The 16,740-nt window shown below is 40.7% G+C and overlaps 1 protein-coding gene across 2 annotated transcripts in view; it reads right to left on the reverse strand.

Annotated features, from left to right (window-relative positions):
- Positions 1–16,740, reverse strand: part of LOC121326271 (protein BANP-like) — a 126,217-nt gene that overhangs the window by 102,691 nt on the left and 6,786 nt on the right. For both annotated transcript variants that reach the window (XM_041269509.1, XM_041269508.1), the window contains exons 2-6: positions 15,018–15,256; positions 14,478–14,569; positions 11,676–11,875; positions 3,973–4,080; positions 2,189–2,364 (exon numbers count right to left, since the gene is read on the reverse strand). In XM_041269509.1, coding sequence (XP_041125443.1) covers positions 2,189–2,364; positions 3,973–4,080; positions 11,676–11,875; positions 14,478–14,569; positions 15,018–15,087 — 646 coding nt within the window. In that variant the 5' untranslated portion in view covers positions 15,088–15,256. The remainder of the gene's footprint in view (positions 1–2,188; positions 2,365–3,972; positions 4,081–11,675; positions 11,876–14,477; positions 14,570–15,017; positions 15,257–16,740) is intronic.

The following is a 16,740-nucleotide window of genomic DNA, read 5'->3' on the forward strand; positions in this document are numbered from 1 at the left end:
CCATTACTCTTGTAGCCTACTTTTAATATTTATTTATTTATTTATTTAGCGAGATTACAATTTTCCGACATTACAATTTTCCCTTTCCAATCCGATGTCGGACCATGTCCGACATCAAAAAGACGTCAAGCACAGGTCTATAGTCATTTTTTCTCTGGAAAAAGCCGAGAAAAACAAGATAGTTGCTTCCGCATCCAGCACCCAAAGAATATCAGAGCTTTCTGAGATGTTATAGTAATAAAATAATGACTTGGATTGCCTTATTGAGGAGTTTGGTGATAAAATGAGTGATCAGGAGAGGATTTTTCAGTATGCACAACTATGAAGAGGTATGTGAAATACAGCGAACAAGGGGTGGGGCTTGGCTGGAGATGCAGTACTGAGTGTCCTTTGATATGCAGTGCCTTTTAAACCTGTTTTACTGTGAAGCAAAATACTTTTAAACAGTGCATGTAAATATAAATTGGACCTGACAGGTGCGACAGGTGCTGAATAAATGGACCGCCAAGGGTTAATTGATCAGGGTGGTTATGTGACGGTCGGATATGCGACGTTCCACTGTGTGTGTGTATGTGTTTGTGTATATATATATACGTACACACACACGAAAACAAACAATTTGTCAGGTTGCATGCCTTACTTTCAGGAAATCTGTTACACTTCCTTGATTATTTGGCTGGAAAGCATGTCAGTTAATGACAGGAAAGAAAGCATTGAAGTGAAGAAGAGAATTTCCCTAGAATGACCATGAAAATGCAAGTATATGAGGAATAACGTACATACATCTGTACACAATAAAGCTGTAATGTTTTTGGTGGCAAAAATAAGCCTGTAAATGAAGCTATAAACACCTGAGGTTTATACAGGACATAAATCTTCTTTAAGTAGCATACAAGTAAATGTTGTGATTTCTGGTCAAAATAAATCTTTGGTACTAATGAGCGTAAAAGTAAAAATAAACTTTGAAAAGTTGTTTTCATATTATTATATTTCCTGCCCTGCCCAACATTCACCATCACACAGCCATATGAGACCCTAAACAAAAGTGACTCCACTCTGTGTCTGTTAAACCCTTGCCTTAGTCCAGCATAACACTCAGTGACGAATTCGAAAAGCTGGTTCAGAGACTACTGAGCTTTTAACTGGGTCTGCGGTTTCTTGGTCGACTTCGCTGAGAACGATCAGTTTCATTCATCTTAAAGCTTGTGAGGACTCCGTAAAAAAAAAAAAAAACCTACAAAAACAGACGTGCAGTTGCAGAACCCCAGATGGTCTCTGCGGCATGCTGCCATCACAGGCATGTTTGCAGACACATTCAGTTGTGCTTTCCCATTTATTATAATTAAGGGAAAAAATTATTATCTTTTACACAATGCAGGAATGGAATGGCCACCCAAGACTCTCTGATCAAAGATCTGATAAATGCCTGCACTTATTTTCAGTTTACAACCTCTCACAAGCTTAAAGAGTACATAGTTTCACCAGTCGCAATCTCACAATTCAGGCAAACAACATATACATTAGAATTTAAGAAATGTGAGAAAGAACGTTCAGTCCCTTGACCCTTGCTTGTGAATTTTCTCCATGGCAGCATCTCACTGTTAATTGAAAACATTCTGAGGATTTAGATCTTATTACTTCATCTGGTATATTATATTACACATTAATTGCTGTGAAATGTGCTTCCTAGTTACAGCTCAAAACTTGCCTTTGCTTTAAGAAATATTAGTTTGTAGACTACATTATGTCGATATGCCTGCTAGATCAAGGTTGTTCTTACCTTGCTGTGTTACTTTCCAGCTTGCGAGCTGACAGCTACAATGGGGTCTACTGATGTTTGATGCATGCAACTTAGAAAACAGACGCTGCAGTTTTCCAGATTCTTCATTGCCTCAACTCAAAGTCACACTTAAACCAATGCTTCATTGCAACGTCAAGTTTACCAATTAAAGCTTTATTCATGCAAGACTGTAGCATTTGTTCCCTTTTATACCACGATTGTTCAATATGCCCACCACTTAACATTTTAGGGTGCAATTGCACTTGGATGGGATGATTATATCTGCAGGGATGCTAAGGTAAAGAGGGGTGGGTAACAGGCAACAAATCTCCAGTCATGTGCCCCAGTAATTATTGTGTGGTGACACTTTAATGAATGTATGCGATCAAGCTCACTGGATGCCCTTACCTTCCGAGTTGAGGGTGATGAGAGTGACATTGTTCCCCACGGCACCCCCTCCTCCCTGGCCGCTGTTGGAGATTGAGTCACTGGCCTCGGATCCGCTCTCAGCGTCCTCGTTGTGGCTATCGTCCGCCGCTGGGACCTTCACCAGGATTGTGTTCTGCCTGCGTCCCGGAAGAGCACTGGACAAGAAGGGAAACACGAACCAACATATCAGCTACACTCTGCTGTACGGAGCACTGCTGGAGGTTCAAACACAATTTCAATCGCCTGTCACTTCAATCAGTCAATCCAGCAAACACTACGTAGCGTAAAGGCTATTTATGCTCTTGAAGAATGCTCATGCCCTTCCAGTATGCTAAGGATCTTAGAAACAACGTACAATAATAGGAAAACAATCATAGTATATAATATATCATACAGGTAAGAAATATTAGGGAAATGTAGATATAAGTAGCTTAGCCTTTTAATGTAGTCCAACTTGGCTACCTTTACTGCAAAGTATAAATTAGGATACCACGAGAAACCCTAGCAGAACCACATGCAAATTATATCATCACCAGGGGTGGCAGCACAGAGGATTTGGAACACCTAAGTAGTTTGATGTGTTAATTATACACTTCAATGGATATCATGTTCATACCACTGGTATGTCAAAATATACAAATGCCATACATTTCCACCAATGGTGATGTCATAATATTGAAACTGCTGTTTTGTTGCTATAGTCTAAAATCTACAGCACTGCAATTCTACAGTACTGCATTGTCATTATAGATCATTAAGTGGAGGTGGAGACAGGAGGAATGTTTTCTGACTATAAAAAAGATAGACAGAACTAGGGCAGTTCCCATGGCAGAGTCCAATAGGCTCAGTTAGCCAAAGTCTACAGTGTAATGTGTTGTCTGCCACAAGGGTAAATTGTTTGGGTTTTGCAGAGCCAATCCATCTCCAAGAAGCAGATACCAGGCTACTGCCAAGCTGCTGTCCCTTGTTGGTCATACATTGCAATGTGTTGTTTCAAATGGCAGCACAGAGAAACATGCCATCCCTGACATTGCACTCAAAAAATACAATTTATCTGAAATTCTTTAATAGTTATTATTAAGATAAAAGTGTTTTTTCAGCAGCCATTTGCTCTGGGACTGCAGATTGCACTATATATTTTATCTAGAGAGGGAGCTATAAATTTTTTTTACAACGTGCCCTGGAAGTCACTTTTTTAAAAATAAATAAATAATATATATATATGTATGTTTATATATATACACACACACATATATACACATACATATATAAATACACATATATATATATATATATATATATATATATATATATATATATATATATATATATAGTGGGATTTTTATAACAGTGAAGACAACTCCAGACTGGGTGTGTGCTTGACTGAGTTCCTTAATAGTTTAGAATTGTGATTTAGCATTTTGAAGTTATGGGTGAAGTTCACGGCCACTGCCACATTTTGCCTGCAGTATTTATTTAGTAACAAATAAAGAGATATTGCTGGAATTTACCATTCATGATTAATAGAAGACAGCTACATACCAAACATGAAGTCCAAGTATGTGGTAATTGGTATGGCCAGGATGTTAAAACAACGTGGCACAAAAACTAGTAACTTTTCTTGTATGCTACCCAAGATCAAACATGATTTAAAGAATCATACAATACAGTTGTGTACAGTATATGAAACCATCTCCGATGTCACAATCTGAAATCATTTTTGGCTTCAGATATTTAAGGGGGTGGGGGAATTGGCTACTAACTTGCTAAGAAGATTCTCCAGTGATTCTGTTGCTCTGGTGACTGTTTCCTCCGGTCCGGAAACCTTTTGCCGGTCGCTACTTACAATGACGTTAGTCTGTGGAACCACACTGTGACAGGGAGAAACAAGAAGGATAAAGGTTAAATATACAAAAACATTCTTAGACAAATTTTACCAAATGCCCATCTTTTAAAGGAAAAGTTTTTTTTTTTTTTTTTTTTTTTCTCAATTGTATGACAATATTCTGACAATAAGTCCCTTTTCCTTTTTCAAACTATCTTGGCCTGAATTAATCAAAGTTTCTGCCACTGCTGTAGCTATACTTTATAATTGCGGTGATGTCATAACTTTATCCAAGCCTCTGACTCAGATAAAGCCAGACTATAAAGAGTTAAGTTCCTTTCCAGTGTTACGTGAATTATGACCCCACCTGAACCCACATAATTTCCAATGTGCCGTGTTCAGACGGGGTCCAATAATTTGTAAACGCAGAAAGGGATCAATGCTATGGTAAGGAAAACTGGCTTCACTCAGTCAAATTGAATCTAAAGTTTAAACAAATGTGGAATATGTATTCAGGATTATCTTATTTCAAAAGGACCTTATTTAAAAAACAAAAACATCCATTTATTTAAGTGTGTTCGTGGACCAGTTCCTGGGAACACATGGATAGTATACAGATTAGTGATTCAGTTTTAATGTTTTTTGTTGTTTTTTTTGTTTTTTTTTAATGGTACTGTTTTAAAGACTATCTTCACCTTGTTTTGACAAAAACACACTTTATGACTTTTTGCACTTCAGACCTGCTTAGACAAAACTGAGAAATCCGGCAAAGAAATTACGTGGCGCTAGACAGTAGGCCTTGCCAATGTCTTCGCTGTCAGGGCCAAGGGTTAAATATTTATTTTGGTTTATTTTTCTTAGCCGGGCGAGAGAACAAGAGCTCCCAGTGGAATTGCAAATACTGAGCTACTCAGCCACATATCAGCAAAGGTTAGAAAAATACAGAGCTTAGTACTGCAGGTAATTACACTTTTCATTTTAATTGAAAGAAAACTGACAGACACCAGTGTTACTCGTGCTTGTCATACAACAAATGTCAAAGCAGAAAGCGAAGCAGACTACAGAACAAGCCAGTGCAGGTTACGTATGTCACCTTGTGTGTTAACAGTGAAGAGTAATTGGGTTTAAGAGGGCAAAGCAATTTACATGGTGCAGTGAAATAGTGGTCACAGTTCACAGCACGTGCCTCATTTTCATTGTGTGAAAACTCAACTGTAGTTTGAAACAACACCAGTGCTTAATTAAAAAAACTACCCTACCTATCTGATGAAATATATGCAGCTCAAGCTCAAGTATAAATAATGGGTTTACCATGAACTATTTGAGTTGCAATTATTGAAAACTGGGAAGACAACATAAGCAATGCAAGTCATAATGCAATCATATTTAATGCAAGTATATTCAACGACCACCACAGGCACATTAAAGGAGTACTAGTGCTAAAATCTATGGTCTTACTCAGCAGCAGGAGCAGCATTATCACTTGCTCCCTTTTTCTTGTGGAGATGGTTGGTTGATTGTTTGCTTGTTTTTCTATACTTTATCTCAGAATCATGTAGGAATGAAATAACACTTTGCAGGTGAATTTTGGACAACCGAGTCTTACAGCTGACCCTATAGTCCTCATAAGAAACATCCAGTGAAACAGGCGTCACCCTAAAATGAAAATGGCCCACAGCCCGTTAAAAAGCAATTGCTCCGAAAAGCAGTCAACGTTTTTCATTTTTCTATTAATCAAACACTCTTCCTAAACTAATTCTATGATCTGAACCCTTTGTACTGCAGCGGCGACTGAGTGTGATTATCGTACTTTCACACATTCCTTTTCCCTGCCTATCTACACTTTAAAATTCTAATTTTATACTTGGCTGACCTCAGAACTTTTTCTTAATGTTTCTGTAACCTCAATTTCACATGACAAGGATATTTGTGTTTTACTCCAGCTTATGTCCAAAATCCTTATCAAAGGCACCATCTAATGTGGGAGAACCGTTGAAGACTCTTAGCCAACACTTCATGGAAATATGCAGAACTGGTAACAGATGCTTACAGCCACACTATCCATATCCAAGGTTCAGCAATACAGTGAAGTCACAATGCAGTATGTACTGTATCATGACACTGTACATATAAACTGTTCAGTAGGGGGCACTGCAGTGGTGATGTCAGTTTCTTATTTACTTCGACCGAGTGGCGCATCCAGTAAAAGCGCACCACGTGGAGTGCAGGATGTGACCTATAGTCTGGGACTCGCAGGTTCGAGTCCAGGATATGTCACCGTTGACCATGACCGGGAGTTCCTAGGGGGTGGCGCACAATTGGCCGAGCGCTGCCCGGATAGGGAGGGCTTAGGTCGGCAGGGGAATCCACGGCTCACCGTGCATTAGCGACCCCTGTGGCCAATAGGGCGCCTGTGGTTCTACAGTGGAGCCGCCAGATCTGTATTGTCCTCCGGCGCTATAGGTCTGGTGGCCTCACTGTGGATCTGCAGTGCGAAAAATGATGGTTTGGCAGGAGCACGTCTCAGAGGACGCGTATTCCAGCCTACCTTTGCTGTAGGTCACCTGGTCTGATTGCAGCTAGACCATTGGAGCGAGTCTGAACTACAAAACACGATGCGATTTGGTACCAGGAAGCAGGAGCAGATTGTCATCTATACCATTGTCTTTGAAATATCTGCACAAGCAAAGAACCAAGCGATAATCAACAGAAAAAAAAACAATGATAACACTGCTAACCAGAAGTGAATCACCACGTCAGTAAAAATTTTACTTTTTGTGAAACAGTATTGGTCTGCTTTGTCCTAAAGTACCTAATTATGTTAAACACTGAGAGAAACAGCCCAGTGATTTTAAAAATTGAACCCACATGTTTCGCATAAGGACACAAACGGCAATACAGGTGGTGCCTACTAAATGGGCAAACCAGTGCCAAGAATGTGCTCCATCCACGATTTCCATTACACGAGAGTAGATGTTAAACTTCATGCTGATTTGAACTCGGCTCTCGCCAAGATAAGCACCAACTAAGACGCAGCTTTACAGTAAACTAATGTGATCCATATGTGTCTCCATCCATTTGCATTTCCTTCCATATAATGATATAGATATCCTGCTGTCTGGTGTTAATGGCTGAAGTGTAATGCTGGCTCCAGGGATCAGCTTATTTGCCTCCCTGGTGCATCAGCACACGCAACGGCTGCGATGCTGGTTCCGGGGATCAACCACAGTGCGGCCTCCCCAGCGCATCAGCATGACAACCGTCTGGATTGAGCTAAGTAGGGTACATCTCTGGGGTCTTCAAGTGGGCACCTTCCATCCTCAGTGTTTCGTCGACTAGCCCACGACACCTCAAGAGGGCTCAACGGTGATTCTGGCGTCCCAGCATCACCCCCCTCCGTCCCCCACTCAACTCAGCCCAGCTTACTTACCTGTACATCAGCGTTTCTTTCTTTCTATTGTGCTTGAGATCCCCAGCCAGAATCTTTCCGTCTCAACCACAGCCAGTTGCTGCTCCTCTCTGCTGCTTCAGATAAGTTCTTCACTGTGCGACGCAACTCTTGGCCACTGAATCCGACGTCTCTGAGAAACCGTGTTGTAGAGTGTGCCACAAATCCTCGACAACCCACTTCCACTGGGTAAACCCGGACTCTCCATCCTCGCTATTCCGCTTCAGTGGCTAGTTGAGCATACCGAAGTTTCTTCCTCTCGTACGCCTCATCTACAGCATCCTCCCATGGCACTGTTAACTCTACCAGGTGAACAAGGCGTGCTGATCCAGACCACAAGACAATATCTGGTCGAAGGTTAGTGGTGGCAATCTCAGGTGAAAAAATAAGCTGTTGACCAACATCTGCCAGCATTTTCCAGTCTCTAGCAGCTTCCAGTTGTCCTGGGCGAGGACTGGTTTTAACACCTTTTCTTGGTGGTTGCTCTCCTGGGTGGAGGAATGTTGTCTTTTGTGTGTAATGTTTTGATGGAACAGGTGGAAACTTATTGGTCAGGTTACGCTTGTCTTCCATTGCTAAGGCCAAACATCGCAGCACCTCGTCATGGCGCCAAGTAAACCGACCTTGGCTAAGAGCCACCTTACATTCTGTCAAAATGTGCCTTAATGTTGCAGGTGATGAACACAAAGGACATAAGGGATCCTCTCCTACCCAGAGGTTTAGGTTCTGTGGTGATGGGAGAACATCATATGTTGACCTGATGAGGAAACTAATCCTGCTCTGTTCCACTGACCATAGGTCTTGCCAGCCAATCTTGCGTTGTTCCACACTCTCCCATCTCATCCATTCTCCCTGCTTGGCCTGGGAAATGGCCTTTATACACCTCATCCTCTCCTCCTGCTTTTGCACCGCGTTGACTACCAGCTTCCTCCTTTGAGCTGGGGCTGCCTTGTGCCATGTAGGAGGAGCTGAACTGAGACCAAGACCCCCTCTTCCAATTCGAAGGGCAGCCTTTGCATCTTCCACAGCTTTCTTTGCCACCCACTTTCTTCCAGTTTTCAACACAGGTGCTGCCTCCCTTACGCATTTGTCGCGTGACTCTACTAATGTCATTTCCAGTCTGACCTTGGCACACTTAAATTCCTCGGTTAGAGAGGAGACTGGTAGCTGCAGTATTCCTTTACCATAAAGTCCCACTCTGCTGAGGCAGCGTGGAACTCCCAACCATTTCCTGATGTATGAACTGATTAAAGCTTCCAGCTTCTCTACTGTTGTCAAAGAAACCTCGTACACAGTCAGTGGCCACAGCAACCTCATCAGTAGACCACACTGAAAGCAACAGAGTTTTATTTTGCCTGGTAGAGCGCAGCTGTCTATGCTCTTCAACCCTTCCACAATGTCATAATGAACATAAAGTGGAAAAAAAAATGTATGTAGCAATAATTACTAAGAAAGACTTGGACAACACTGGGAGTCTGTCACTCCGGTTCTGGTAAAGCCAAATCATTCCTGGCTATTACAAGCTAAAAATCAAACCCAAGTATTCATTTTCGCATCATGAACATCAGCCAATGAAATGTCTCCATCCTATCCTAACTGGCCGCAAGAAAAATCTATTGTGAAAGAGGCAGCGTTTGTCTAGATTCTGTTAAAACTGCATCAGTTAAATTGATTACAGACAACAAAATAATTACACGCCATGCCTGCATGCCTCTCAAAGTGTTGTTTTCACAGGCGTTTTGTAAGCATGCACTTTCATTTTAAAACATGTTATCTGGTACTACACAATGTTAAATAAATATTTGTTATCAGGCCTTGCTTTCAGATTACACTTTCTTGGTAATTTTACCTGAGAAGTGAAATTGTCCTCACCCTTCACTAACCAACCCGCTGCTTCCCCCAGTGACAGATATGCTTTGCAGCAGGCAAGATACTTGACAGCCTTAACCATGACTTACATCCAAAATAGGTGAATGTGAATGTGAATGTGACATATACATATGGACAGGTACCCAATGCAGGACATGCCCAGATTCTGATTCCTGAAATACCTTTATGAAGAGGATGTCCTTACCAAGTTTCATCACAAGTGCATAAGTGGTTTTCATGATGAAACATGTGTAAAAATGTAAGTGTGGCCAGGAAGAACACCACCTGCACATAGCGTTTCTGTTGAGGGTAGACATGGCTGCTTTTTGGTGCAAAGAATAAATGTGTGACTGCATTTCTGTAGGCTCTGGCACCCCTCCAGTGCCACCTGTCTTCTGAAAAACCCTGGTGCTTTAATCAAACCTGAACACGAGTTAATTAGAAATAAATCAGCAACTGGAACAAATTTAAAAAAACAAAAAAATTTAAAAAACAGGGAAGCTGACAAATATAATCCATCCTCTCACTGCGAGACCTTCAGCCAACTAAAACTGTAGCGTTGCCAGGATTTTACGTTATCACATATGTATTTATTTTTTTTACCTGAAGACATAGTTTAGAAAATAAAGAGAAGTGTATACTCTTTGTAAGGCAATTATACTTGTTATAAGGCAGAACACAAATAGCATGGTCTTGTAACTATGGCTCCCCACTCTAGTGTTATAAAGGGTGAGCACTGTATTTTGTCTTAGTAAAAAGCATGCATTATGTAACTATGCCTCCGAAACAAAAATCATTTTATGTTGTTGTAACAGGGAGAGATCTGTGCTGACTCTGCTGGCGTGTTCACGGGCTGCAGGAAGAGGACGGCAGTCATCCAACAACCGCCTGCGAGTCATGGCAGTGACACGGGGAGGTGGGAAAGTGGGTGTGTGGACTTTCCCCCTCTCTGAATGGCTGAGAGGCGCGTCTTGGAAGATTGTTAGCCCTATAAATTAACGCTCTGTTGTTTCCTCAGATCTGCCCTTTTAAATGCGTAGAGTGCGCGGAAACGCTGGTCCACGACCGAACGGAACGGAACATAGGTTCAAAGCAAGACAGTGAGGGAGGGGAACCCTTGGGCAGATCCCTGAATAAGGATAGCCGAGCAGGCTAGGTAGCCGGCAGCGTAGGACGGTGATCCGGGTCGCACGGGCAGCGGCGACCGGGATATTGCTGCGGAGTGCAGCACCTTTTCTTTGTAGTTGTGTTACTGTTTTATTTTTCCTGTTTCTTTGTGCCTTCGATTTTTGTAGTATTGTTTTGCAGCACCTGCGAGTGCGCCTGAACTGTTTACCCTTGCTTGGTATTCCCGTGGTTCTCTTTACCATAGTTGGTAAGCAGACCACGGACCAACAGCGCCCTCTGCGGGCTAAAGAAACCCAACGCGCCCCTGAAATAAAACTGGGCACCCGTGTGGTGTTTTCAATTACACCTGTCTGTCTCCTAGTCAGTGAATTACCCACACCCCTTCCACAGTTGTACAGAGCTGGAAACTATAGTGATCATTTGAAATAAATAATTAAGTAACGCATATCTCTCTCGTGAATATAGATTGTCCAAAAGCATGCTGTTTTTTGGCTTGTTCAGCAACCATGCAGCAAAGCAAAATCGATTAAACAAAAAACAAAAAACTTGAGGATCTGATGAACTTTTCATGTCAAACTATTGACGTCGGGTTATTTTGGAATAAAAGATCAGTTTGGGGTTATTGCATGTTAGATTAGGATTTGGGGCACTTTGAAACGACTCATGACAGATTTTGAATAAAAGTTCAGCTTCAATTTGGGATTTTTGCTTTTTGTACTGAACGGAACGGAGTTCAAATTCTTTAACGAATAGGATAAAGCAAAGGCAGAATATTACATACATGAGACGAACAGGTGCATGTAATTTTTCACAGTCTCATCTCATTAACTTACTACAATAGTTTATCATTCATTTTGATTGTCCCTTCGCTATAATGAACCCCTCGATATAACGAACCAAAGGCTTGGACCCCAACAGGGTCGTTATAGCGAGGGTTTACTGTACGTTTTTCTTTTCAATTTCAAACTTTTTCAACCAAATTTGAAATTCCCAAATTCGCAAGCTATTGAAACCCTAGAGATGAGGGCCATGTCCCCCAGGCTCATTAAGCATCTGAACAGTAGGGGCCACTGAAGAGAGTGAGAAGAGATCCACAGGGAATCCTGTACATACTGTACTTTCTAATTTACCTGAAGTGGAAAGCAGTTCAAATCTGATTAAAACATGGATTTGAGAATCCCAGATCCCGCCCTTACCATCGCACTTTGTTCCAGGTCTGTGTAGCTCCCAGCGGAGATCCTGCCACCATGGGTACCTGGATGGGGCCCTGGTTCTTGTTCATCACCATGTCCAGCTTCTCCTCCAGGGACTTGTAGGTGGCCTCCAGGGCCTGCAGCTTGCCTTCAATGTTATCCAGCCGCAGGCAGATCGTCTGGTTGATGGAGTACAGCAGGGACTGCAAAGCAGGTCAACATGTGAATCCCGGGGGTCAGTATGAACAACTTCACCCATGGCAGTGATTCTAACTGCATAAAGAAGTAACTGGATATCATAGAGCCCATTTTCAAAGTTGTTTCCACCAGTTTTTGGCAGATATTTGAAATACAATGCAACATAATAAAAGTTGCTGGTCCCTTAATCTTCCTGTGTTGTAGGTAGTTGCAATCGGATCATGTAACCTACAGAAAAGGAAGGAAGCCGGTACCACACAGATGCATTTTTACTTTGTAGCGGAAAATCTTTCACAAATTTTTTAAACATAAATAAAATACAAGGAAGCGATGAAATTGCTTAAACTACTAAAAGTGAAGCATTCAGATCTCAAGTTCTTGAAACAATGCTAATTGTACGAATCATATTGACCCTATTCTGCAGGTGCAGTGGCGGCAGATATCCACCAGGTGGCCAAGTAAAGAAAAAAAGTAACAGGGTCTCAGAACCACATTTACAGCTTCACAAACACTAAAACTGCACATGTATGTTGTTCTTTTTAGTAAAAGACTCAAATAAGAAACTATAATTAAAGCGTTGGTTAATGCTTCTGCAAAAATCATCTTTAATTACTAGTCACCACTAGAAAGTGCACTATTTCTAGAAATAGTCATTTTGACCAGGGGTCCAAGTTTAGAACCGTCTTTCAGAGGGCGAGAGATGGGAGGTACTGGGAGTGACATTGAGAGGGTTGGAGAAAGTAAATGCTGCACTGGGACAGGAGGAGTGGAAAGAGAAGATTTGACAATACAAAAAGTGGGAAGGAATCAGACTTCCCCTGCTGATTTATAATTCAAAGCGGAAAATAAATTAGCACACATTTCTCACATCTTGAAAAGAGCTGTTTTATTATCCTATGGTTACTGCAGAGGGGCAGAAATATTTTTGAAATAAAGAAAAAGGCTGCACAACTGTTTTGCATATCAAAGGTCTATTGGGCAGCAAATCGCTGCCAATGTAAGCACATTACTTTACAGCTCAGTCTTTGATCAAACACTGGGGTATTATTCATACTACAATGAATAAAATATCTCCCACAGTCCAATAGAGTGGAACTGTAATGGACTTTAAAATGTGAACTGGACTTCACTCATGTAAAGTTAAACCTCAGTAATGGAAAGCACTAACAACTGTGTTTCAGTGAAAAAAAAAAATGAACAGCAGTACACTTGCAGGGGCCTGTTCCAACTGCTTAAGACTGAAAGACTTTTCACACTTATTCAGTCTGGCTCTGGTCTAATCAAGCCCAAGTATTACATATACACAGTCCCAGGACTAATATAGTGAATATATTTATTAGACTTCAACTACAGTTTCTGAAAAACTGAAATATTTAGCAGGTTATCCAGGTTTTTCAACATATCTCCAGACTGCAATAAAAAAAAAAAAAAAAAAAAAAAAAAAAAAAAACTAAATTTCAAAAAGGAAAAGAAGAAAAAATAAAGAAGACAGTGGGGAGGTACTTGAAGTTCCACATGATTTATATAAAGACGATAGGAAGCAACTTACACACAAGACCACTCCCTGCTTACAATTATAAGCCAGCGTCATATTCAATAATATGGGCAACACAGCACTGTATAATATATTTTTTACAGGTATGGACAACTGGTGATAAAATAAACTAGCACATGCTTTTTTTGAACATTTAGTGCTGTATATGCATCACCACTACAAAAGATGTAACATTTACACTGCAATGCTGCCACCTAGTGGTACAGAAATAGGTTTTTTTACGCAACACCTGATTTTAGGCATGCTTACCCCAGTCTTTCTAGTGAAAGGAGAAAAATCTTACAAAACCAGACAACTAAATAAAATCTATTTACTTCTCATTTTGTATTTTTCTCTTTTCATAAAATAGGGGTTTTAATACAGACTGGAGTGAATGTTTGGAAATGCCCCTTCAATTTCAGTTTTTAACAAATAAAATCACACCTCAACATTAACTCTTTGCGGTCCTATGTCGGACCAGGAGACATTAAAATGTTCCCTTTCCAGTCAGACATCATCAAAAAGACGTAAAGCACAGGTCTCTAGTCGTTTTTTCTCCAGAAAAAGCAGAGAAAATCTTTCAATGGCCGAGTGTGACCGATAGGAGCCGAAAAAAAAAGGGGGCTTATCTAATAGCCCCCTGCACCACAGAGACAACATGGACACAAACAAAGGAGCTAGGTGCTTGTGCATCCAGTGCTAAGAGAAGATCGCTGAGATTTGCAGAGCTTTTTGAGATGTTATAGTAATAAAATAATGACTTGGATCGCATTATTGATTAGTTTGGTGATAAAACAAGTGATCAGGAGAGGATTTATCAGTATGCACATCTGTAAAGAAGTATGTGAAAAATACATGGCTGGAGATGCAGTACTGAATGTCATTTTTCGATTCAGTGCCTTTTACACCTGTTTTACTCTGAAAAAAAAAAAATGTAAACAGCGCATGTAAAATAAATAGCATGTGAGAAAATACCTGACGTGCCTGACAAGCGCTGAATAAATGGACCGCTAAGGGTTAATTTGGACCACCTGCAGGAGTTGCTAATATCTGAAATGAAAAAGAATCCTCACCTTGATCGTATCCTGACAGTTCATGTCTGTCCGCTGTCGTTTTCTGTCCGGTTTGTCGCAGTCTTCAGTCTCTTCATGGTTTTCCAAAACCACTGACAGAAACACAAACAGAGAAAGATTTGAAATGCATGTTTTGAACAACCCTTCCAGAAAAACAGCATAGTTTCTAACTTTTTCTTTTCCCCAAAAATAGTTTTACAAACGCAATCTTGCACACGATTTAGTGGAAATGGTCTCTCCTTAACATGACTGATCCATTTGCCTTGTACTCCCTGCTTTGGAACAACCACATGAATATTGATCAATATATATCGATATTGGTGCCCATCCCTAAAAAACACTGTATTTCAATGCATATCATGTAAGGAATTCTTCATCAGTTCACAACAGGGATGGAAATAAGTCTCCTGTTTTAATACAAGCTTAATTAGCGACAGTGTATAGGTAACAAGCTCAGGCGTGTCTTATTAAACTCATAGTAAAAGAAGGAATGGGTGAAACTGAAATGCAATGGGAGTCCTAACGGAAAGCCTCCCTTACCTGGGTGGTCTTGATTCAAGTCCTCCACCGCTATCTGCACCATCTCCGCCAGGTCCTGTTCAGACATCATTCAGAGAGCTGTCGAGAAACCCACCAACCAGAGAAGCACCTCAGGAATTAACCAATCAGCAACAGGCTGGGGAAGGCACCTCCCGTTCGGACGAGGGATCCCACCAATCAGTGTGCTCCAGCAGCACTTTACTTGAGAAGAGAACAGGGCAGAGAAAAGAACCAGCATCCTGTCAAGAAAAACAAGGAAATGAAAAAAAAAAAAAAACAAGTTTAATTTAATGGATTAATTAGCATGCCCCATAATTAGTTTCTGACTCTTCTAGTAAGGTGCTGCTATAGAAGCGTTAAACTAATGTTTGAGGCATAGTTTAGTAAAATGTGCTACATCACTGACCTGCATGCTGAAAGTGAGTCACACTACAATCATGTAAACTTCAGGCTTTAGAATTTTGTTTAACATTATGTGATGTGATAAACATTAAAATATGGCATTGTTTAAAGGCAGCACTCACCTTTTTAAAAAAATGGTCACAAAGTACAAAAAAGATTACCTTAAAATGAGCCTACATAGGATTCAGTACACATGGGGAAAGCAAGAATATGGCAATATTTTCTGCAAACATAGCCTATGGTAATTTTATTAAAGGTGAAACAACTTTTTTTGGTAGATTTAAGCACTTTTATTTATTTTTTTAATAAACCTGGGCAAGTTGCTCAAATAAATCCTACAATCCTACAGGAAGCTAGGGGTCTATAACACAAGTTTGGACAGGCACAATCAGTACCTAAGGACTCTAAAACACAAGCTAATCCATGACTACTATATACAGGTGTTACATATTGTTACACAACCCTCCAACAAATATTAGTAGTCCCTGCTTTTAAATACTTCTCCCAAAAAATACACCTTTATCATACATTTTTATTTATTTATTTACTTTAGATGTGTACCATATAGAGTGGCTCTCGAAGTATTCACCCCCCTCTTGGACTTTTCCACATTTTATTGTGCTACGACATGGAATCAAAATTGATTTAATTAGGAGTTTCTGCCACTGATCAACACAAAAAAAGTCCATAAATTCAAAGTGAAAAATAAAATCTACAAATTGTTCTAAACTAATTACAAATATAAAACAGAAAATAATTGATTGCGTAAGTGTTCACCCCCTTGAGTCAATATTTGGTAGAGGCACGTTTGGCAGCAATTACAGCCATGAGTCTATTTAGATAAGTCTCTACCAGCTTTGCACATCTGGACACTGCAATTTTTGCCCATTCTTCTTTGCAAAATTGCTCAAGCTCCGTCAAGTTGGATGGGGACCTTTGGTGAACAGAAATTTTCAACTCTTACCCCATATTCTCAACTGGATTGAGGTCCACGCTTTTACTGGGCCACTCCAGGACATTGACCTTTTTGCTTTTAAGCCACTCCAGTGTGGCTTTGGTTGTATCTTTGGGGTCATTGTCTTGCTGGAAGATTAATCTTCTCCCAAGTCCCAGGTCTTTTGCAGACTTCAGCAGGTTTTCTGTACTTTGCTGCATCCATTTTGCCCTATACCTTCACAAGCTTTCCAGGCCATGACACAGAGCATCCCCATAGCATGATGCTGTCACGACCATGCTTCATGGTAGGGATGGTGTTCTCAGGATGATGTGTGGTGTTAGGCTTGCACCAAACACAGCGCTTAGCGTTGAGGCCAAAAAGCTC

The sequence above is a fragment of the Polyodon spathula genome, chromosome 13 (genome assembly GCF_017654505.1).
Source record: "Polyodon spathula isolate WHYD16114869_AA chromosome 13, ASM1765450v1, whole genome shotgun sequence".
NCBI lineage: Eukaryota > Metazoa > Chordata > Actinopteri > Acipenseriformes > Polyodontidae > Polyodon > Polyodon spathula.